Source organism: Petaurus breviceps, unplaced genomic scaffold (genome assembly GCF_028583685.1).
Source record: "Petaurus breviceps papuanus isolate PSGF00001 unplaced genomic scaffold, PetGlider_PUasm1.0 128, whole genome shotgun sequence".
NCBI classification, from domain to species: domain Eukaryota; kingdom Metazoa; phylum Chordata; class Mammalia; order Diprotodontia; family Petauridae; genus Petaurus; species Petaurus breviceps.
In genome coordinates this window covers 11,918,941-11,944,008 of record NW_027185664.1, presented here as the reverse complement: position 1 = coordinate 11,944,008, position 25,068 = coordinate 11,918,941, and the positions used below count along the sequence as shown (strand labels likewise).

The 25,068-nt window shown below is 34.8% G+C and overlaps 1 protein-coding gene across 1 annotated transcript in view; it reads left to right on the top strand.

Annotated features, from left to right (window-relative positions):
* DCC (DCC netrin 1 receptor) overlaps window positions 1-25,068 on the top strand; it is a 1,052,419-nt gene that overhangs the window by 665,770 nt on the left and 361,581 nt on the right. Inside the window, exons 11-13 of the mRNA XM_069102085.1 lie at window positions 2,296-2,444; window positions 5,708-5,846; window positions 14,785-14,834. Of these exons, the coding sequence (XP_068958186.1) occupies window positions 2,296-2,444; window positions 5,708-5,846; window positions 14,785-14,834 (338 nt within the window). The remainder of the gene's footprint in view (window positions 1-2,295; window positions 2,445-5,707; window positions 5,847-14,784; window positions 14,835-25,068) is intronic.

The following is a 25,068-nucleotide window of genomic DNA, read 5'->3' as shown; positions in this document are numbered from 1 at the left end:
TTTGAGTATGTGAACCTAGGTGTGTAGGTGTGTGTGTATACATTGTAGGTGGTCATATGCATCGTGTTTTATTTCCATAAGTCCCGATCCTTGACTTGGTGTTGTAGATGGTCTTGATGGTGATGCAAAGTAAGAATTTCATTCAAGTGTAAACAGTGTTTTTAAAAAGTTATCCCTTCCACATTGTGGCTTTCTTCATTGCAGTTTCAATGTGCTATGGGTGTTTTCCCATATGTTATGGGGAATTTTTTGGAGTTTGTGGAAGTCACAGATAATACATGAAGGCCAACAGATGACAAAGAGCCCATGAACAAATATTTAACCCAAAATTTACAATAAGATACTGTAAACACCCCATGAAAGAAAAAGGGAAATCAGACTTCTTCTCTAATACAAAGGAAGAGCCAAAAAGTTTTACATGATTTTCCATATCTCAGGGGCATCACACACCTAACCGCCACAATGTGGAAGAGATAATTGCATATCAGACAGGTTAAGTCCATGGGAGACATTATAAAAACCAGTAGCCTAGGGAAAGCTGTTGAGATGAAAACCTTCAAGGAAACCTCTAATAGTTTTCTTCTTTCCTGTAGCAGAAAGACCTAAACTAAAGAAGAATATTCAGCAAAATATTTAATTGACCAAAACCCACTTAACACAGTCATACATTATTATGCTATTTTCATATCTAGTGCAAAAGTTGAGCATCTGTTTGATCTAGGTAAGATTAAGGCTGTCAGTAACAATAAGTAATAATAATTTATATTTGTAATTTATAGCAGTAAACCAGCCCTTTCTAGTGCCAAGATATAAGAATGGTTGAAGATTATAAAAATGTCTTTGAATGTGTTTATTTCATGGTAAATATGTATGGCATCTTGTTAGGAGCGGGTCAGGACTTGTGATTTCTTTGGTTCAAGGAGCTACCCAGTGAAGAAACTCTATCAAAGCAACTCAACAACTTAGGCTTAGAGGATTGTTTGGGGTACTGAGAGGGTAAAGGACTTCCTTTAGAACACACAGACAGTATGTGTCAGAAGACTGGACTTGAACCCAGGTAATTCTGACACTAATGCTGACTCTCTGGCCATTAGACCATGTTGCCTCTAATATTTCATGTTGGACATATAAATAAAATCCTAATTCATAACATTGCTAAATAGATCTTCCCTAACACTAAGTAGTCAGATTCTGGACTTGAGAGTCAATGTGATGTTGTAGGAAGCACAACAAACTGGGTGTTAGGAGAACTTAGGAATACCTGTAAAGGAAATAGCTTTACATCTTGCCTTAAGTTTTCTCAGTTGCAAAAATAAGAGGACTGGAGAAAACAGTCTCCAAGGTTCCTCCCCATCCCAAACTGCTATGATTCTATAGATTTATGTTCAATATTTAGTAATTTACAAGTATACAGCACAAGTACTTCTTAAAAGTACACACACACACACACACACACACACACACACACACACACATTTTGGGTTCTGTCATCCAGGTCCTTGATGCCTGTCTCCAGAATTCCCGAGTTCCTTGTCTTTTATGGAGGCCAAGATGGAGATGATTTCACTCATGGTGGAGGGGAGATGTGAGATCATGAGCTAGAAGGATCCTTCAAGGTTATTTAGCCCAAATTCCTCACTATCCATAAGGATTCTAGGACCAGAGGTCTCTTCATCAGCATTTGCAAGCTTTTCATTGCTCTTATGTTCTTTAAACAGAAGAAACTTTTTAGAGATGGGCATTCCCAAAATTAAATTCCAGAATACCCTTACCTTTTCAATCATTTTGTGAAAACAAAGGATGAAAGTGAGAGGAGATGGCATTCTGCATCTTGGTGGTTGAAGGTCTTCCTTTTTGTTGCTTCTTACCATTCTTTTCTTGAGCTGAAACTTTCTTTTTCTCCTCATCCACCTTTTTAGTCACATATGTGCTACCTGTAGAACAAAGGGCCTAGGTGTGATCACTGCCTGCCATTGCCACCTGCCCACTCTTCATATTGGGCAAAGATGTTTCCCATTAATGTAGTCAAGATAGCCTAAATTATTGTTTTCTGTAAAGAAAAGAAAAGAAAATCTTCAAACTTTCCTGTGTATGTTAAAAAAAAAGTCTGTCTCAAGATTGTATGGCAATAAACCTAGTTGGAACCTTCAAAATATACACACATATATACATGCATATATATAAAACACAAATGTACAATTACATATATATTATAATGTACCAAAAAACTTTGTTAATCTTACCGTTTTTGAGGAATGAGAAATTCTTACATTAATCATTTTTTTTTGTCTATAGTGCAAGTCCCAGGGCCAGTTGAAAACCTGCAAGCTATATCTACCTCACCTACCTCAATTTTTATTTCCTGGGAACCCCCTGCCTATGCAAATGGTCCAGTCCAAGGCTACAGATTGTTCTGCACTGAGGCTTCTACTGGAAAAGAACAGGTAGGCAAGAAAATGTGTCACAGCTCTGCATGTGGGGATGTGCTTTCTCTGGAAAAATGTATAAGAAAATCTCCCAGAAGCTTCATACAGTTAAGTAGAGTGTTTAGTCCAAGTGAGTGAATTAAGTGAATAGTTAATTAGTTTTAAAATACATGTTATTGGAAGTTTGAGTAATTTAATTGGATTCTGGATTGCAGCAGTTATTTGGAACACAAGTAACTGGGGAGGCAACTGGGCATTAGAATAATGTCAATACAGGGATGCCAATTTTCTTATATGTGGTAACAGATCATTGTTACTGTTGGTTTCACACAGGAAGTGGGGGATTATAAAACCTTGGCATAGATCTAGGCCATCGAAAGATCATTTTGAAAAGAAGTGAAAATATGTGTGTATAATACACATTTAGAGATATATACATACACCTCTACAGTTGATGTGTACATTTCCTGAAAGGCAGCATGACAAAGGAGACAGAGTAATTTGTATGAGCATGCATATGTTAGCAGCTTTGGGAATTTGGAAATAACAATAAAAGTTAACCTTTATATAGCATCTTAAGATTTGCAAAATGTTTTGGATGGAATATAGAAATATGAAGACAGAGGTCACTGCTTTCATCAGTGCCAGTTTCCTGAAAGCTAGTTCCATTTTTAATATTTTCTATGTGAAGCGGGGTCTATAAAATTGAGTCATTTCCCCATAAATATGTGCAAAAAGTATAAACACAATTTTCAAATGAAGAAACATCATGATTCACAACCAGCTGAAAATTACCCCAAATCACTAGTAATTATAGGAATAAAAATTAAAACACCTTCAATGTATTTCCTCGTACTCTTAAAATTCACAAAAAATATAAGATGGGGAAAATAGTGTAGGTGGGACTGTGGAAGGAAAAAAAACCTAATTTAAAACTGGGAGAGTAGTGACTTGTTTCAACCATCTTAGAACACAATTAAAAATTATTCAAGAAAATTTGAAGTCCCTATTTGTCTAATCTTTCCTTCTTATTCTCCTTTGGTGCATGGTAATCCTTTCCTTTCCTATTAACAATGTGTGTTTCCTGAAATTATCCTGAGCCATCTTCTTCTTTTTTTTCATTTCCAGTCTGTAATTTGAAGATCTTACCAGGTCCCATAGATTTAATTATCAAATTTATACAGATGATGTGCAAATCTCTATCTCTAGCCCTAAACTTTCTCCTGATTTTCAATCCCATGCTACCAATTGGATGTCCTATAGGCATCTTAAATTTAACAAGAACAAAACAGAGCTTATTGTCTTTCCTTCCAAACCTCCCTGCTTTCAAATTTCCCAATTACTGTAAAATACACTACTATCCTCTCAGTCACTCAGGTCTGCAAACTTGGTGATATCCTTGACTGCTCAAATGCACTTTGCATGTATAAATTCTGTTGCCAATTCTTATTTCTACTGTCACCTCTCTTGTCTATGCCCTTTCTCTCCACTCACACAGCCATCACTCTAGTTAAGGCCATCATCACTTCTCTGCTAGACTACAGCAATAGCCTTCCAACTGGTCTCCCTGCCTCAAGTCTTGGCCCATTTGAATTCACCTTCTACACCCAACTGCCAGGGTGACTTTTCTAAATTGTAGATCTGACCATTTTATTCAACAAACTCCATTAACTCCCTATTGCTTCCAGGATCAAATATAAATTCTCTTTTAAAGCTCTTAAAATGTTCTGGTCTTTAAACCTGGTCATTTAATACCTTTCCTAGATGCTTACACTTTAGTCTCTTCTACACACTATTTCAGCCAGCTCCTTGCCCATTTGATTCTACTTGCATACGACTCATCCATCTCTGTGACTTCCCAATCACTATCTTCCATGCCTGAAATGTTCCTGAAGTGTCTCCCTATTTCTACAACTTAACTTCCTTGGATTTCTTCAAGACTGCTCAAATCTCACCTTTAGGAGGTCTTTTCTCAGTTTCCCCATTTGCTAATATCTTCCTTTCTCTGAATATTTCACGTCTCCTCTGTATCCATAGTTATATACCTGTTCTCTCCCTCATTAGAATCAAGTTCCTTGAGGGAAGAAATGTTTTGTGTTGTTTTTCCCCTTTATTTGTATGCCCAGCAAATAGCACAGGGCCTGACACATAGTAACTGCTTAATAAAAACTTGCTGACTGATCATTGCCTGATGCCTTGTCCTCTACCCACATGACTTTGTTGTAGCTCACCTAAAGAAAGACCTTGAAACTTAATGTGTATGATACCCATACAACAGGTAATTTTAGTCACTTACACATAAAACCTAATTCTCCCAGTTTGCTAAAGTTAATCACATGGGGTATGATATGTCCTTTTAATATTGCCCATTGGTAATTGAAACTTCCTATGATATGTCACATGATTCATTGCCTTAAGTAGGACCTGAATGACTCAGGGTCATTGTGTCAAACACATGCAGTTTGGGGATGAAGTTATCTGTGACTAATGTGCTACTTGGATCTCCATCCCAAAATGCTTTAAAATGCATTTAGGAGTGGTGCCACTTATTTGCTGAGGAAAGTCAGTGACACAGTAGATAAAGTGCTACCGCTACAATTAGGAAAACCTGTGCTTGAATCCTAGCCATGTGAACCTGGGAATGTGGCTTGAATTCTCTGTGCCTCAATTCCTTCCTCTGTAAAATGAAGGGATTAGAATCAATGACCTCTAAAAGGCTCCTCTGGCTCTAAATTTATGACTCTACTTGGTGACGTTCAATTCCTTAGCTATGATAGGAAAAATATATGACCACCGTCATAGAATTTTGAATATTTCAAACAAAAATGTTGTATAATGTTAATCAATATTATGTGTTCCCTTTACGTATATGTTTAAGTAATAAAGGTGGAGTCTTCATCATTTTTTTTCCTTAAGGTCTAATTCCTTCTGTAGTAGAGAAACAGATCTCTTCACATTGAGTTAGTATTCTGCTTTCTGGTCTGGAGTCAATTTATGGAGGAAAAAAAACCCACTAAATGTATTGTGTAGTGTAAAGTAAATTGAAACTTAATGACTGTAAAAATAGTATAGTGATACATTAGCAGGAGACTAAAGAGGATGGTGCTTCAGTCAGGAAGTCTATGTTACAAGTTACCTTTTACAGCTACTCAAATAAGGATTTAAGCTGTGTAGTTTGGTGAGCAAAAGTCTAATATCTAATCCATTTATTCCACAGAATGACTGCCATATCTACTTTAATGTTCCTCTTAATAAAAATTTCTGCTTTTTTATCTTCCCAGAATATAGAGGTTGATGGACTGTCTTATAAGCTAGAAGGGCTGAAAAAATTTACTGAGTATACACTTCGATTTCTGGCTTATAATCGATATGGACCAGGGGTATCCACTGATGATCTCATAGTCGTGACACTTTCTGATGGTAAGTCAGAAGTAGGAAAACCACATATATTTTTAATACTAATGTAAATGTAGTATACTTATATAATTATGGTAGAGCTATTTATAACAAATCTTGTTTAAACTCCTTACTGTCTAGTGGATAGAATACTAAAATTCAAGTCAAGAAGACCTGGGTTTATTTATTTATTTATTATATCTTTTTTGCTTTTTGGAGGGCAATTGGAGTTAAGTAACTTGCCCAAGGTTACATGGCCAGTTTTTTTTTTGTGTGTGTGTGTGTGCGAGTGTTAAGTGTCTGAGGCCAGAGCCGAACTCGGGTCCTCCCAACTCTGGGGCCAGTGCTTTACTCACTGAGCCACCTAGCTACCCCTTAAGACCTGGGTTTAAATACCACCTCTAACATTGTGACCCTGGACAAGTCCCTATCCTCTCTAAGTCTCAGTTTCCTAATCTATAAAATGAGATATTTGGATGAGAAGGTCTCTGAGGATGCTTCTACCTCTAAATCCATGACTCTTTGGTCCTTTCCAAAGTGCACATAAAAATTAAAAAAAGATTGGGCTCTCTTCAACCATAGTTACATTAAATGTTAGATTAAAAAAATTAATACAGTATAGTGGTAATGCTTAAGCTTTTCCCTAACAAAGAAATAAAAAATGCACCATTAGAAATGATATTACAACAGATTGCTCTATGACTCCTCCCAATAGCCCCATGATTCCCCAAACAAAAATTCAGTTCTTGGCCACAACTTTCCCTATTTGTATTATCTCCTTTATATAGTAAGTTACTCAAAGATATGAACTATTTCACTTCTTTGTTGTTCTATCAGATCCTAGAATCATAGATGGTGCATATAATAGCAATTACTTATTAAATATTTTTTCATTCATTCATCAATTTACTGTCAGACTCAGTGAATGAGTTCTTTCATTTTGCTGACATTTTTGTCCTCTTTTGTATTATTTGTTATTTTGTTATAGGGAAGGAGAGGATATATTTGGAAATGAAGGAAATACTAAAATGTATAAACAATTTAAAAGGTTATAGTCATATGCCAAGATCATAGTATATTAGAGAGTCTATAAATTTTAGTGTTTGCTACAATCTCAAGGTCATTTTTCCCTTATCTAAAAAAAGCCTCAAAAATATATAAAAAAGAATAGTGTTCTTGGAAATTAATTTGATTCAGCATGCTTGGTTTATTCTTTTTTATTTATTAATATATATATATGTATATATATGTGTGTGTATATATATATATATTTTAGGAAGGGTAAAAAAAAAAGAAAAGATGGTAAGAAGACAAATCATCCAGCCAATCTCTGGCTGAATTTCTCTTGAATTGGGAAGGATAAGAATCCATGGAAAATACTGATGGATTTAGAAGAGTTAAATTTGGGGAACAAAACTGAATAGGTTAAGGTATATCTAGTGTGTTTACAGATTATGAAGGACAAGGAAGACTCAACAGAGGGAGATTTTTTTAACTTCTAAAAGAGGAAAAGAGAGGAATTGATTTGTTTCTTGTAAATAGAAGTTAGGTGGTCAAAGAAAGAAGAAAACCAGAGATGAGAATATTTAGAAACAATATGAAGTGATAGTAGAGGGACATAGTCTAAGATGTGAGATGAGTAGAAAAAGGGTGATTCAGAAGTGCTGTTGTAAAAAGATTCTAAGAACTTCAAAAGTTCTTAAAGTGGCTATGTTCTGTGTGTGATGCTATGACTTATTGATCCATTTAGTTAAAAAAAAATTAAGAAAGTGAAGACACATTGACTTCTTGTTGCCTTAATAACCCTTATTTCTTAAACCTAGGCATATGTATATGGGTAGACAGGCTTCATAGCCCATCAATAGAGCAGGGGAAGGGACATGTATCATTAAACAAAGTGAAAAGATGCCATGTGAAGTAAAGCATGTTATTGAAATGGATGATAGACTTGTGTTCCCTGAACCCCCTTTCATGATACTATTTGCATTGCAGATTCTGGCTCATTTGCAGCTCTAACTTTAAAAAATTATTATTTCATATTTGACACCTCTTCAATATTATTTTTAAAGTAATTCTTATGCCCATCCATCTAATTCTCTTATCATTTGCTGTACAGAGTGGATCTTGGCAGAATAAATTACTTCACACTTATAATTATAAAAACAAAAGAAAACAAGTGAAAATGAATATTTTACATAATTTATGTAGATTTAATTCACACTCTGAACCATAGTACTGTGGCCCTGTTCTCCATTTTGGTTTTAAATGTCATAAGTGAGAAAGATAGATTATTTCTCGTTAGCCAAAAAATTATCCTTTGGAAGTGTTTCAACTCTTTGGGAATAACTAGCATGTCACTGAAGAAAAAAGCTTTCAGAGTCAAATCCTACTCCATACCATCAAACATGAATGCAGGTTGCTTTTATTACGGAAAGAGTGCTGACCTAAATGACCACACAAGCCTTAGGCTATACCTAGTCTGCAGACATGAGTTTTAGCTGAATCAATTCACAACTAATCAATTCATCCAAAACTGAACAAAAATAAGAGGATGAGGGCAGCTAGGGGGTGCCATAGTGCACAGAGTACCAAGCCTGGACTCAGAAAGACTCATCTTCTTTAGTTCAAATGTGGCCTCAGACACATACTAACTGAGCGACCTCAAGCAAATTATGCAACCCTGTTTGCCTCAGTTTTCTCATCTGTCAAATGAGCTGAAGAAGAAAATAGAAAACCACAAGGAAACCCCAAATGGGGTCACAAAGAGTCAGACAGAACTGGAAATTACTGAATAAAAACATGTAAGCCCAGTCACAGGGCCTTTTCTTTGTGAGCCCGTGCTATCAGATTGTAGCTACATACATCCTAATCCTAATATTGTCTCTGTTCTTATAACATCTTGTTTCTTTAGCTTTCAAATGTGTAACTCTGGAAAGAGAAAATTGAGTGAACTTTGGCAGGTTTTGAGAAGAGTCTGCTGAAAACCAATGTTTGCCAATTGAATTCTCTACTGCAGAGTATTTCTTTGATAGCATGCTCTTAAAAGTTTCCACCCAGTTAAACTTTCATTACTGTTTTAACTGTGTTGTGACTCTTGAAGGTAAAAATGTCTCCTTATATCTAACTGCTCAATATCATTGGTGTCCTAAGCCAACAGTGATCTAATGTCTTCAGTTTCTACTGGTCTATCCTAATCTAATATACAAGACTAAGTTTTTGTAATACATCAAGTTCCAGATTGACTTCAAAGATATTTAGAGAAGTTATCCATCAATTAATATTTATGAAAGATAGTGCTATGGTTTTATCTAGGAGCAAAAAACAAAAAACAAAAAAAACAAAGAAGCACAATTCTTTCAGAGAAGGATAAATACAGGGGGATACTTTGAGATTCAGTTAGTGAGGATGTCTGCAGATCTGGAAGTTTCTTGAGATGGTAGAGGACTGTGTCCAATGACTCTCATATTTCCTTTAGCAAAGACTCTAAGTATAGAACCTAAAAGACTTCTAAACATGCCACCTGGTGTAAATGGCATCAAGTCCATGTTTAGGGAATGATTTATAGTCTCTATGAGCATCAGTATCTGTTTCTTAATCTGAGCATTAGATCCCCCTTCAAAACAACAAAGCATCTCATCAGAACACATTTCAACCTATTTTGTTCTACCATATTGAAGGGAGTTTCCAGACCAGACATCTTTAATGAACCATTTGGTAAATGCTGAATAACTCAACATGTTGAACAGCAAAGCATTGTACCAGGTCCTTCCCCTCTGCCTTTTTTCAGTTAAAACTGACATTTAAGGAGTGCTATTAAAGATAAGGCCAGATAGGTATTGATATTCCCCTCCCTACCAAACACACACATACACACACAATATAACTAATTCTACCATCTCTTATCTATTTAAATTTCTTTGGCTCAGGGTAGACAAATGGTAGGGTGAATTTAGAGTTTGAAATATAGTCTAATTCAGGGGTGGGGAGCTTGCAGTTTCAAGGCCACGTGTGGCCCCCTAGATCCTCGCTTGGGGTCCTTTGACTGAATCCAAACTTCACAGAACAAATCCCCTTAATAAAAAGATTTGATCTGTAAAACTTGGACTCAGTCAAAAGGCCATGTACAAGGACCTAGAAAGCCACATGTGGCAGAGAGGTCACAGGTTCCCCATCCCTGGAATTAAAAATACATTCATCTTATATTCAACGGCATCACACTACTTGCTTCTATAGATTAGAAAATAGATTAAATGTTTGCCCTTTAGAAGTCTGGAAGATAATCAGGCAGGGAAAACACATTGGCTTGTTATGGTTTTTAATGCCCTTATCATGCCATTATATTTGCATTTTATTCCTTGAAGGAAAATATTCCCAAGTCTTTTGAGATCTAGCAGTATAAAGGAGTGAAATCATACTTGGCCCTCTAGATTCTCAACCTTCCACAGATGAGAAGCTAATAGATTTTTATAAGCATGAGTACAAACTTTAACCACATGTTAAGTAACACTCATCACCTCTATAGGGAACATCATGACCTCAAAAATCATATTACATTACTAGGACTTGAGAGCCTTTAGTAAAATTATGCCTTTAATATTTACTTTAATGTCAACAAGATGTTATAAAAGAATTAGTAAAGGATTAATAATTAAACATAATAAGAAATTAATGAGTGAAAGTCAGGTCAAATATAGATTAGCTGATAGGTTAGTTCATATTCAGGAAGAATAGTGGAGAAGAATGGAGAGGCAGCTAGTTGGCATGGTGCATAAAATGCAGACTATTTTAGGAAGACCTGAATTTAGATACTAAATGATCAATGTGACTTTGGGAAAATAACTTAATTTTTTTCAGCCTTAGTTTCATCATCTGTGAAATGGGGAAGATAATAGTATCTAATTCACAAATTTCTTTTTTTGTAAATATGCATTTATAGCATACATATATGCCCATGTGTACATACATATACACCCATACATATACACCCATACATATAAACACATATATGTTTGGGGCTGTGGGTAGGGGAAAAATGGGGAGAAAATATGTAACTCAAAATCTGGCAGAAATGAATGATGTAAATCAGAAGTTAATGAAGCATTTGCAAAAAGAAAAAGAAAGGGCAGTTGGAATAACTTTTAAGAAGCCAGGATTATGTTCACACCACAATGAGGCATCAGAGTAGAACTTTGTGGACTGTGAAGAATCCAATTTGTTGGTGACCCAAAGGTGATAAAGAGGCGAATGGTAAGGACAAATAAGCTACAGTATATTCTAATGATGGCCTAAGTAAAAGAGGTGGCATAAAAGTTACCATATAAAAAATACATGTGTAGACGAGGCATAGTCTACTACTGGTTCGCTTACCCCCTCCTATACCCATGCTGGCAGGTCTGAGGTTACCAGAAAGGGGTCACCACCATTACTAGCTACTTTTTACTTTTAGGAGCTTCGTGCGATGGGATAGAGGTAATATAATATATAATATAATGAATATAATATAGCTACTGACCCCCCACTGATGTTTCTAATTTACATTAAATTAGTCACTGTGATACCATTAAACTTTTTTTAAGACTGGAAAAAAAATAAACACATATATGCACATACTTGTGTTTATATATAGTTTGGCAAACCCCAAAGTTCTGGTTATTATTTTGTGCTGTTGATGGAAAAAAAAAGTATCAGTGATTTACATATTTGAAAATGCTTTTGTGTCATATTGTAGTGCCAATGCAATATTCACAGCACCCAAGATCACTATAAATATACCTGCATAGTGCTCAATTTCAAAATATAAGAGACTCTCCATATATAGAACAGAACCAAAACATTTATTCAGACACCAGAAAACCAAATCCCAAAACCAGTAAGCCAATTCCATCATAATAGCAAAGAAGTTAATAAGCCACAACAGCACAGAGAGCCTCAGCCTCCTTTAGCCTTCCCACAAACCAACATTTACTCACAAGCCTGACTGACTCCCGGGGACACATCCTCTCCCCCTCCCAGTCTAGCTATCTCTGACTCCCAGGTTCCTGTGGGCTCTGTTCCACCCTTCAGCAAACTCTTACCCCCACAGGCTCCATGTGAGTACGTTCAGCCTATTAGAGGGCAGAGTTTATTTTCAAAGCAGGGAAGGTCTTCAAATTCCTTAAGGTTTATTAAGGAGAAGGGAAGACCTTCAAATCCCCATTACCATTACACATACTTCCTCTTCTTCTCACCATATGACTAAATTTAAAGCCATGTCATAATGGTGTGGGGAGCTGCTTTTGAACTCAGGAACATCTGAGTTCAAGTCCTGCCCTTCAGAATGTACTGACTGCAAGACTCTGACAAGTCCCATACACCCTAAGTGCTCTAGATAGCTATGAATAATAGAAATTAGAGGAAAATTATCAACCTGCTTTGGTAGAGGAAGTTTTCTGATTGATTATTTCTCTGTGCCTATGAACTATTGCATCAAGATCCTATTCTATCTTCCAAATTGGGAAGAAATAGTTAAGTTTAAAGGGGAATATTCTCATATTCTACTTTGTTGTATTAGTGTTAGAATTTTGATGTACTTATACTTGGTAAAGGGAACCATATTTCCATTTGCTCTAATGACTTCTGTGTCATTTTTGAAAAATGGAAGTCATTTCCAACCCCAAATTATTTCATATTAAATAAGAAACTATTAGAAGCCTACTGGGTACCAGGTACTATATAGTCACTGTAATACCAAGATAAAAATGAAAACACTTACTGCCCTAAAGGAGCTTGCATTCTATATTTCTATAGGATTTCAGGCTCTGTTCACAAAGTGACATCATCATTTAATTAATCCTGAGAGTTAATTCGATATTCTCCCAAGAGGTTTGTTTGTTTTTTTAGTGGGGGGGGGGGGGTTCAGGTTTTTTAGACAAGTCCATATTTGTAAGATTCACTTTAAATACTTTCTTCTTAGTTCCACCTCTACATAGAATTTGATGGACTTCAGTGCTGACCAGTCTGTTTCCCTGTTCCTGGGTATAGAACCACATTTCCAGGTTTTGGCCATACAACTACTATTCCAGCATCATAATGCGGCATTGTCAAAGATGCATTGCTTTCCTTTAGTCATTTCAGTCCTGCCCAACTCTTCATGATCGCAATTGGGGTTTTCTTGACAAAGATACTTAAGTCGTTTGCCATTTCCTTCTTCTGCTCCTTTAAGAGATGAAGAACTGAGGCAAGCAAGGTTAAGTGACTTGCCCTGGGTCACACAGCTAGGATGCATACAGAAGTATTATTAGAGCTATGACAGCCACAAAAGCACCACCTTGGGGATGTGGTGGGGTGGAAGGCGAATGTTAAATGTGGAATGACAAAAGGAATAAACAAAGTGTCTCTTTTCCCTACTCAGCAAAAAACGTTCCCTGAGAGCAAGGGGGACATCAAACTGTGTAATGGAAACAATGGGGCTTGCTCAAATATATTTGAAGGTTAGAATGTCAAAGTAGTTTTTATTTAAAAAAATATTATATATAAGAACAGAGAGTAGGGGAATTAAAAAGTAATTGAGTTTTGATTCAATTAGAATCTTAATCATTTGGAACAATAAGTTTGGATTCTTTTAAAAATAATTTTTCCCTTTTGTCTTAGTATCATGTGAGTTACTGAAAAGTGTCAAGAATGACAGTTGGTAGTGACAGACTAAATGTAGTTTTTAAAGAGCTGCTGTGTTGCTACAGGCCAGTATGTGTCTCTGGCATCCTGCCTTATGTACACTCAACTAAAAATATGACATACGTGGCATTTCTGAGTAGTTTCCTTGCCCTATTTTCGAGAGAAAATATCTGACACTGAATGGATTAAGTACTGGGGATGGGGGGAGCATGTGGTTTGCAAAATGTATAATACTCTCTAATTTAGTTTTTACCAACTTTTTCAAGTATAAAGATCCTTTGTAGTATCAAAAAATGAAATCTGCCATTTAGGGAAGTATCAGCTTTTCATTTTAGAACTTGAAATGAGAAATAGGAGATGTGAACAGTATCAAAAGAAACTAATATAAAATGTGTAGGATGTAACTGAGGAATTACGTTGTCTATGAATTTGCTATTTAGCTATTACTGAGAAGATCTGGTATTATATGTTTGTTTATATATTTACTGGCTAACAATAGGATTCTGATGCAATTATAGTTTAATGATTGAGACATTGACATGTTAGATGTAGAAAGACACTAGGTTTCTATTACATTTGCTTCCTCTAGTCCCCTAAGGAAGCTGTATTACTAGGAGAAAATGGGGGGAGGGGAAAAATGTAAAAGGAGGTGAGTAAAGATGAAAGGAAGGCTTACAAGTTCTTTAAAAAGAAGAGGAAAAAAAGATAAATTTCCCCCTGAATAATTGAGAAGTTGACTGTAAGTATGCTACTAAAAACTAGCTTATCTCTCTGGCACACTTCCTTAATTACAAACCATTAAAAATATGAGCTGTGTTTCTTAAAATTTCTCCTTTCCCCATTTTAGGAGAGAAAAAGGAATTGTATTAACAGAATTTAGCAACATGGGTGACCATTAGAATGAAATATTCCATCATAAAAGCATGCAGATCTTGAGGTGCTCAGCATTGTAAATGAAGCAAAGAAACCTCCCAAATGTTTTCATTTCTTTCCATTGGAAGGTTATCAGCTGAAAGCTGTAATTAAATGGCAGTATTTGGTGTCACATTAGGCACATTCTTGATGAACGATTTCAGGGACTCCCTGGATGGATTACTTTTCCTCTAAAAGGGAAAAGAAATGAACAGATGTAGTTACTTTTTATTTCTTCGGGGGACCTTTGAAGTGCACCTGAATTAAGTGCATAATTATAATTAGATTACTAATGCATCCCTGTCTTTCCAAAGGATTCTATGTTTTTCCACTTCGCTAGTAATCATTCTCTACTTGTTTTTTTGTTTGTTTCTTTGTTTTATTTTTTTCCTTTCAGTGCCCAGTGCTGCACCTCAGAACATCTCCTTGGAAGTGGTTAATTCAAGGGTAAGTGTATCAATTGTCTATTCACCTTTTCATTCATTCCCTGTTCATTTATAAGTCAATTCACCAGCTATAGAAATAACACTTTTTGTCATAAAAAGGAGTCCCTCAATTTTATTGGCATTCATCTTATTGGGTAAAGCTGTTTTTCCATGTGTAAAAAATTCTTTAGTAAAAAAATGCTATTGTAGCCAACATCCCTCATTTGTTTAAGATTGAGTGACTTGAACAACAAATGTGCAACTACGTTTTTTTTTTTCCTAGTATAGTTAGCTTGCTTAGCATGAATTACAAAGTGTCAAAGTTAAAATGAATTCCATCTATTCTGGTTGTTCATGGGAATTTTATACTAATGGAGTCCTAGAAATTGCTGTGGGGTATTTAAATGCATAAGTACCCAGTGTATGTATGGAGAGGAGGGGAAGGGAGTTGATTTTTTTTTTAGTGGGCAATCTACTGACTCCAAATGCCCCAATATCCTACATTTTAATGCGTCAAATATTTAAGTAAAACCTTTTTTATTTTTATTTATTTTAGTAAATAGTACATTTTTTTCCAATTACACATAAAGATAGTTTCAACCTTCAGTTTTATAAGATTTTGAATTCCAAATTTTTCTCCCTCTGTCCTATCCCCCTCCTCAAGACAGCAAGCAATCTGACATGTTATATATGTGCAAAAATATTAAACCTATTGACATATTAGTCACGTTGTGAAAGAAGAAGCGGAACAAAAGGAAAAAGCCATGAAAAAAACAAAAATACAGTGAAACGAGTATGCTTCAGTCTGCATTCAGACTCCATCGTTCTTTCTCTGGATGTAGATATTATTTTCCATCATAAGTCTTTTGGAATTTTCCTTGATCATTGTTTACTGAGAAGAACTAAGTTAATCATAGCTGATCATCATGCAAAGTTGCTGTTACTGTGTACAATGTTTACCTGTTCTCACTTCACTCTTCACTCAGCATCAGTTCGTGTAAGTCCTTCTGGGTTTTTCTAAAATCTGCCTACTCATCATTTCTTATAGCACAATAATATTCCATTATATTCACATACCACAACTTATTCAGCCATTCCCTAATTGATGGTATTCCCTCAATTTCCAATCTTTGCTAACAAAAAAGAGCTGCTATAAATATTTGATACATGTAGGTCCTTTTCCCACTTTTATGATCTCTTTGGGATACAGACCTAGTAGTGATATTGCTGGGTAAAAGTTTTATGCAGTTTTATTGCCATTTGGGCATAATTCCAGCTTGCTCTCCAGAATGATTAGATTAGTTCACAACTCCACCAACAATGCATTAGTGTATAAGACTTCTTTTTTGAAGACATATAAATGCTTTTGCTCAGGATTATTGCCCTAAGCAAAGTCCTATAAAGTTGAGGGGGAGGGGGAAACTGTCTAAAGGATTGTGAATAGAATGACTAAAGCCATTATAACCAATAGAATTTAATTCCATAAAACTTTAGAACTAGAATGGTGGTTTCAAAAAGCCTTAGAGGCATTGTGCTCTAATCCGCTCCTTTTGTTTTTGGAGAATCTAAGGCCCCAAAGGACAAATGACCTGCAATAAACCAGAATGAGATTTCAGGTCTTTTGATTCCCATACTACTACTATTAAATAGTTATTGCCATTGTACATGAATTCATTCATACTGACACTTATGGATGAAGCAAGCTATATTATATATACATATATGTGTGTGTATATATTATATATGCATAAAGATGAATTATCTCCATTAAACCACTAATCTTTTGAAATAGCTAAGTATTATTATCTTTATTCGGAGATATTGAGTTTCCTTTGATAGTTCTTACCATGTTACAAGTGGTAACATTTATAAAGTTATTCAGCTAATACTAAATTAACCAATCAATAAAACTTCATTAAATACCTTTTTATGTACCAGACACTATCCTAAGTACAAAAAAGAAAATAATCATTGCTCTCAAGAAGCTTACATTATACTGGGAAACATACATTTTCACAGGAATCAAAAACAGTTTACATCCAAAAAGATTATCCAGAGATTGGGGTAGAGGTGGAGGAATAACCAGGGAAATCAGGAAAATCTTTAAAAACATAACAGTTGACCTGAATCTCAAGAGAAGGTCGGGGTTCCCAAAGGGAGTGGTAGGGAGAGAAAATATTATAGACGTGGTAGGGGAGTGGGAGAGGGAAGCCTGTAAAAATGTATGGAAAAAATAGAATTCAATCCGAAGATTGTACAAGGGACTAAATCTGAATCAGAGGAATTGTGAGCAGGAATGTCTGAGTAGACATTCATACACCATCCCACCAAGGGGTGTTTTGGGAAAAGTTTAGCAACTGGCTCTGCAGAAAATCAATAAATAAACATCCAACATAGTTTTAAGTTTTATTTGCATGATTTATTTAAATTCCATTATTAACATTTTCTCCACCACTTTCCTGCATCTAGATAATGAACAAAGTGATAAATTTATACCTGATGAGTAATATTGGCCAACTCCTGAAGAATAAATGCTGCCACTGAAAATTTAACATTTGGCTCTTTTGAATCGGTTTGAGCTGGCTTTTGGAACTCCTACTCCCATTCTTCCCAATAGCAATGAATATTGATTTGTTTATCATTTTCTGAATAAGAGGTCAAAGGTAGGGGATATGGCAGCAGGAGGGTTAGAGCAACTCATCAAGGTAGTGCTAAGCATCCCATGCAGGGATGGATATGAAGATGAAGCCGTAGATGCCTCCAGCAGATACAGAGGGGTTCAGACTAGGTGTTAAATACTCAAACCTCAATATATAACTAGTATACTGACCCCAGTGCAAATCCCAGAGGGACAATGTCTATGGACATCTGAATATTCAATACCTTTAATGATTAGAAGCATTATATGGCAAGGCCATAATTAAGACATTGATCTAAAATGTTATTAAATTATATTAAAATATTGGGCCCACATGGACAAAAGAGATCAACAATCAATATTTAAAACCATTTCCTGTGGATAATCTTTATGTATGTTAGGCACCACTGTATCTAGTGTCCAGGCCTGAAGGCGGACCAGACAATCTTCAAGAAAGCATTAATTTCAAAGACAATGTTCTAGTTTCAACTGGCCACAAAGAAGCTGTATAATCTCAGTTGAATCAATCAAACTTCTTCAGATTCTAGACCACTCATATTTTAATATAGGGATTAAATATTACATTCTATAAAGTCCTGCCATAGTTCTTTGAGACACTATTTATTTACATGTATTTTGAAGAACTAAATTGATGAAAGCAAATTCAAGGCACAAAACAATATTGTTTTTTGTTTGTTTTTGTTTTGTTTGGGGTGAAGCAGGACACAAAGAAGGGTGCCCTATTCATAGGAGTACTTGCTTTACATTGGCATTAAGCTATTTGCTGAAATAGTTACTCGGGTATGTGATAGCTGGATAAACCATCAAATGATCAGATAAGCTTAATCCATCAATTTGAGAAAATTCAAAAACATGAACAGAATCGAGTGTCTTTGTGTAGTTAGTTTTTTGCATAAGTGCAAGGAATGTAGCCAAGTCCCCAAAGTTCCAAACTATCTTTTTATTGCCTTAGCTTAGATTTCTGTCTAGGGATATCAGTAACCATAATAAGCAAGTACTCCTAATGGCCCGCTATATAACAGAATTTGCTCAGACCTCATCCCACTGATAGTCTCATCTCTCCCAATTTTGTGTGACCCAAAAGAACCACTTATTCAAATGTTGATCAAATGAACTTTTTATTACAATGAAAATGAAATGAACAATGTTGACTTTAAAAATTCTGAAGGTCAGGTAACTCATTGTTCCTAGTCAGGTTTGAAATCTAATTTCTTCCCACAGTCTTCCTTCTCTGGGTTTTCCGAAAGACAGTATTTGTAAGGAATTGGCAATTAAGCATCTTGACCTCAAAAGCAACGAATGCTAGGTAGCATCTCTCTCTCTTCATAATGTTCACTCCCAAGTTCTCTGGCTATATAAGGATTGCTATTCTAACCCCTACAGGTACTACTTAGTGTGCACAAAAAATGATCTTGAACTGTGTGTCACAAGTGAAAAATTTAAGAAGCCCTACTCTGAAGGCCATGTGCTGCCCCAGCCTCATCTGCAGGACTCCAGAGTGTTCTTAAGCATCTTGTACTGATGATATAAAAATAATGCTTTTGGTTGTAAAGTAGAAATATTGCAATATAATCAATATTCATATGAATATTATTGTTCCAAAGAAAAATATATGTTTGAAGTCCAATATTCTAAATGGAATATGACTTTTTTTTCCTTTAGGACATTAGCATTTTAAAGGCTTCCAGGATATTCCTGGTACTTAGGGTTTTTTATTTGTTTGTTTTGTTTTTAGAAGGTTCCACTATATTTTAAAAAATGTATTGATTTTACTTTCAGTGGAAAAATAATTATTTCATGTATAGTTAATGATGGAATAGAGAGGATAGAAGAAAAATAACTGAAAGAGGGATCTTAGTCTGACTGAAAAAGGCTCCTGAAGTAAAATGAGTTTTACACAGAGGTGGCCATTAGTTTATAAATAATTGTTCTGTGGATCAGTGATACCATACTCCCATATTATTATTTGTACAATCCAAAATATATAAAAGCATTTGGAAAGAGTCACAGAAAACTTGTAATAAGTTTAGAAGAAACTAACAGTGAAACTCCTAATACTGATCTTGAAGGAAATAAATCGAAACATCTGTTATAAGCTAACTATGACTTTATTTCATTTTGGGGCATAATTTAAATTCTTAGGTATGTCAATTTATATAGTACATTAATTAAATATAAATGTAATACACTTATTAATATTGTGTGCACCCCAAAACTGTGTGCAACAGAGATTCTTACCAAATAATACACAGAGGCTTCTCAAGGTAGGAAGCAGAAAAGAATGATTTATTATGATCTCAAGAAAGGGCAACTTCCCCTCTGACAAATAGTCAGGCAGGAGAAGCAGTTTACAAAAGGAAATGGAGAAGTTATAAAGCCCGAATGCTGAATTCTCCCCCACTTACCTGCTGACCTTTTTCTTCCATTGGCTGGAAGTCAGGTGTACAATCTAAGCTCGGCTATCTACCTCAAGTACTGGAAAAAGGAAACAGTAGATCACCCAATGCACATTTGAGAAAGCACTTCTGTCCTTATTTGGTCTATCTAATGCTGAGGTGTCACTGAGGAGAGGGGTGACTCCCTAGCGCTCTGAGTTTGTGTCCTTGTAAATTAGGTGATTTCCTGTGAAGGGGAATCCAGACCTGTTTCCCACAAAAAGCCTTAATATATTTTAGAGTATAGTCTGGTAAGTTTTACCTCTCTCACTCAATATTGTAACTGTAATATTTTCCTTTGTTCAGATCTGAATGTCCTTGGGGGGAAAAATTACCTGAGATCAGGAGACCTGAATTTTTTGTCCTAATTCTGACATGAGCTAGATGACTTTGGGCATGTCATTTGCCCTTTCTGTATCTCAGTTTGTTTCCTCATCTATAAATAGATGAAAAAATTTAGGAAGATATATTCCTGTTCTAAAGCTATATGATGCTAAACTCATCTTTTAAAAATATCATATTTTACAACCAGAGAAAATAAAGTAGTTTAGGACTTAGGCTGGTTTTTGTTCATTTATAATTAGCTGTATGTTAAATATGAAAATAAACCAAAATAAAACCCTGTGATATCATGTATTTTGCATGATCACAATAAAATATGCATCTCTGTCAGTATAGCACAAAAGTTTATGGTATGTATTTTTTTCTGAATTTTCCTAACACTGTAAAAAGGAGATTATCTACATAACTATAATAATGTTATATTGTCTTTTAAATTTTGTGTTTGTTTTCTTAATATCCAGTATCAAAGGCAACAAATGTCCATTAAAGTATCAGCACTGTGTAGCTTAAGAATAGGGGTTTTTAAGGTAGTTCCATTCAGTGAAGAAAATGGAAGTGGCTGATGGAGAAAAGAAAATCTTTATCTTGCCTATCTTTGAAAATGTAAGATATCTCAGATACATAGGAAATCAATACAAACACAAAACACTAAAAGTTATTCCCAAATTGTTAAGTGATTAAAGTACAGGGTCATAAATTCCTTAAAATAAATTCAAAGCATTAAGTAGTATTAAACATTTCTCAAATTAATAAGAGAACTTTTAATCAAAATAACTCTGTGGTTTCTTCTTATATACAGAAAATTGGCAAAGTTGAAAAAAAGATGTAAAGATAAAAGTCGCAGGGATTGTAGAAAGACAGATTCACTGAGGATATAAATTGGAAAACACTTTGGAATTATATCACTAAACTATCCATTTAGTTTGACCTAACAATCCCACTGCTGGAAAAATGTGTTCTGAATGGATACATATACACACACATACATACATACACACATATACACATATGCATACATATGTATTGTATATATGTGTGTATTTATACATACACATATCCCAAGGAGAGAATTAAATATCCAATATGCCCCCAAATCATAATTTCACCACTTTTTTATCATAGAAAAGAACTAGAAACAGAGCAGATGTGCATTGTTCAGATAATGGCTAAATAAATTACGGTACATTAATGCCTAGAATATAAATGAGCCAGAAATGTGGAGGGGAGGGAGAATTTGAATAGTATAAGAAGACACACGTAGGAATGCTTACATGAGCTAATGCAAAGTGAAGTAAGCACAACTAGGAAAACAACATATAATAAGGACAACAAAGTCAATGGAAAGAAAAAAAAAGAAATAGCTAGAAAAAAAATTTAAAACTGAACACTATGTCATTATAATGATCAGGCTTATCCCTGAAGGTAAAATATGAGGATGTGCCATTCTCATTTTGTTACACAGGCAGGGGAAATGTGGCTGTGGAACACTGCATATACTACCAGACTGGATTGATATGTTAATTAGAATTGCTAAATTACCTTTTTCCCCTCTATTTTTAAAATTATTTGTTATAAGGGATAACTCTCTGGGCATAAAGGAAAGGCATCAATATTTTAAAGACTAGAAGTGAATATTGACAAGAACATCTAAAAAGTTTCTCTCAATTCAGAGTTGCTAAAAATAATTTTGCATGCTTCAAAGTAGTAGTAGTAGCAGCAGCAGCAGCAACAGCAGCAGCAGTAGTAGTAGTAGTTGTGGTGGTGGTAATGGAAATAATAGTAGTGGTAGTACTAATATTAATAGTACTAGTAAGTAGTAGTAGTTTGATTGTCCCAAATGTTATCTCAAATGTCTATATATCAATTTCTAGGTGGATAATTAAAGTACATAAGAATTTATAAAATCATAGAATAATAAAGTAAGGAGTATTCTAAGATAATCCTTCCAAAATGTAAATAATCAAGATTTAATTCTCTAATTCAACAAATATTCATTAATTATATGTTCTGTGCAAAGCACTTTATGCTGTGGTAGATGAAGAAATTTGTTTCTTACCTTCAAGGAAAGTCATTAGAAAGAAATGGGCATAATTTTAGATCCAGAAAAAGGTCAGAATTCTCTCTCTCTCTCTCTCTCTCTCTCTCTCTCTCTCTCTCTCTCTCTCCCTTCCTCCCTCCCTCTCTCATACACACATACATATATACTATGCATATACATGTGTGTTGATAAATATGTTATTTATATACCTTTTATGTGATGTGTTTATACATACATGTATGTATATACCTGTATATACTATATGCACATATATACTATGCATGTGTGTATGTATAAATAGGCACACATACATACAGAGAGACCCATATTTTGAAGACCAAAGGTGAGATTGGTTTATGGATAAGTTACATAGCACTCTCAAAAACTGTTTGTTACTCTAAGGTTAAAAACTGATTAATGTCGTATAAATCCGCTAAACAAGATCTGGAAAATTGTAAATTCAGTTTACATTAGAATCCTAGAACTCAAGAATTTGAAGAGACTTGAGAAGTCAAAATATGTAAGCCTATAATGAATCTTCTCTACAACATCCCTCACCAGAGATAACCTAATTCATTTTATTCCGTTTCTTATTGAGTTATTATTAGTAACATACTATAACTTAGCTCTCCTTGCATCTCTTCATTGTCCTTTCATTCACTTAATATTTTGTGTCTTCAGACACAATGGTGTTCCATACTGCACAGACACAGATTGTTATTAGGAGAATATCTGACTTTAAAATTGCAATCTCTGCATGTGAGTCTGTGTGTGTGTGATGAGAGAGATCTCAATTTGAGATCATCACAAGTATTGGGCAATGTTGTAAACAATGTTTGTATTCTATTTTGGGGCTTACTTTGTTGCCCTACAAAAATGGGTGTTCAGGATATGTGTACTAATAAAAAAAATAAATAAACCTAATGGTCAGCCCACCAAATGGCTGCCTATCCAATCACATACCATCATTTTAGAAATATACATTATTTATCTACATTATTCTCCTGTTTGAACTGATTACCAAATCTGCTCTTTTTTGAATCGTTATAATTCTTGTTATGGAGACCTCTTTGCAGTAGTAAACAAAAAGTCATTTGTAAAAGAAAAAAAAAACCTAGAAAGCTCCTTTTATATAGGGGAGTAAATTTTCCATTTGGACTCTGAGCAGGGCAGCTTAATGACCCTAGCTAACACCTTCAGCAAGCATACACCTCTATTTTATGCTCCTCCTGCTAATGCTTATCAGACAATTGATATTTAGCTATATCGAGCAAGAAATTGTAGATTTTATTTAAGTATGAATTTGTGATGTTTTGTTGACTAATTCTTTTTATGCAATGACAAAGCCATAATCACATGAGAATGTTGTGTCCATTATTTCTTTTGATCTTGTGTGATGATGTGATCAACTATAGAAAGTTTACTGCAGAAACCTTCCCTCTTTTCATATTCTTAGCACAGACAAGGATAATGATTGAACCAGTGATTTCAAAGGTACAGAGAACTCCCATATGTAAAAACTTCTCTCTGGTAATAAAGGTCAACAGATTCTTTGCATTCTGTAGCCTTAGAAAGTTTCCTAGGGTACTAAGATGGCAAGTAATTTGCCCAGGGTTGCAGTCAGGCTGTATCAGAGTTGAGATTTTAACCTAGGTTTTCCTGGCACTAATGCCAGCTATCCACTATAGCACACTACCTCCCATTCTTCTTCATGAATATCATCAACATATGACTAGATCATAGGTTTGTGTATAAGTTGTACCAAGTGTGCCTAGGCTAATGACTCTAAAAAATGAATGTTCAAATTAACTTTTAAATTAATTTATTTAACTTTCAAGTAATTTTGATATTGAATAACTTCTTTTAGTTTAAACAGAGTATATTATGCTTGTTTAATTGTTTAGTTTCAGTTTAATAAATCAAAATAATTTACTTTTGATTGTAAATTCACTAAATATTCTCTCCTGACCATAAACCATTATTATGAAGATTTTATAGAAACAGGAAAACAGATATAGAAATTGCTGATGTCTTCTTCCTTACTTTTGGCTTAGGGCATGGTAATAATATGACTTTTCCCATTCTTTTAGTATCTTCCTCTCTTTAAGATATCTTGCAAGTGTCTTCAGAATAGTTTTGCTTTGAGTGCAGACTTCCTTTGCAGATAGAAAAGCTCCACTTTTTTCTTTCTGATTTAATATTTACAAGGAATACTGGAATACGGAGGTGCTAGAAAAATAATGAAGATGAAGATAATAATAGTGAGGATTTATATATTTTAGGACTTTCAAAACATCATATATGTATATATACACAGATACGTATGCATACTATATATATACATGTGTATATATGACATACATATATCTGAGAGATTATGTGTACACATATATTGTAATCACTGAGGGAACTAGATATCTGTAGAAACTATTTCATTTTGTACTTGTTTTTTGTTGTCCTTTCACTTTTATCTGTAACAATTTGCTTTTTTTGTGGGAAATAAAACATCACATGGGAAAAAATGGAACATTCATTTTGTCACTCAACCCTCCAATCCTTCAAATATCTGAGGAAAACAATCACCCTGACTTCTATCTCTACATCAACTTATCATTTTCCAGGATATGCCTTCCTAGGATGGCATGGTTTGGAGTTCACCCAGGAATCTGGAACTGCTCTATTGTATGTATCACTCTCTGTCATAAAATCCAGCACTGACACTGGAAAATATGATCTCTCTCTCTCTGTCTCTCTCTCTCTCTGTCTCTGTCTCTCTGTCTCT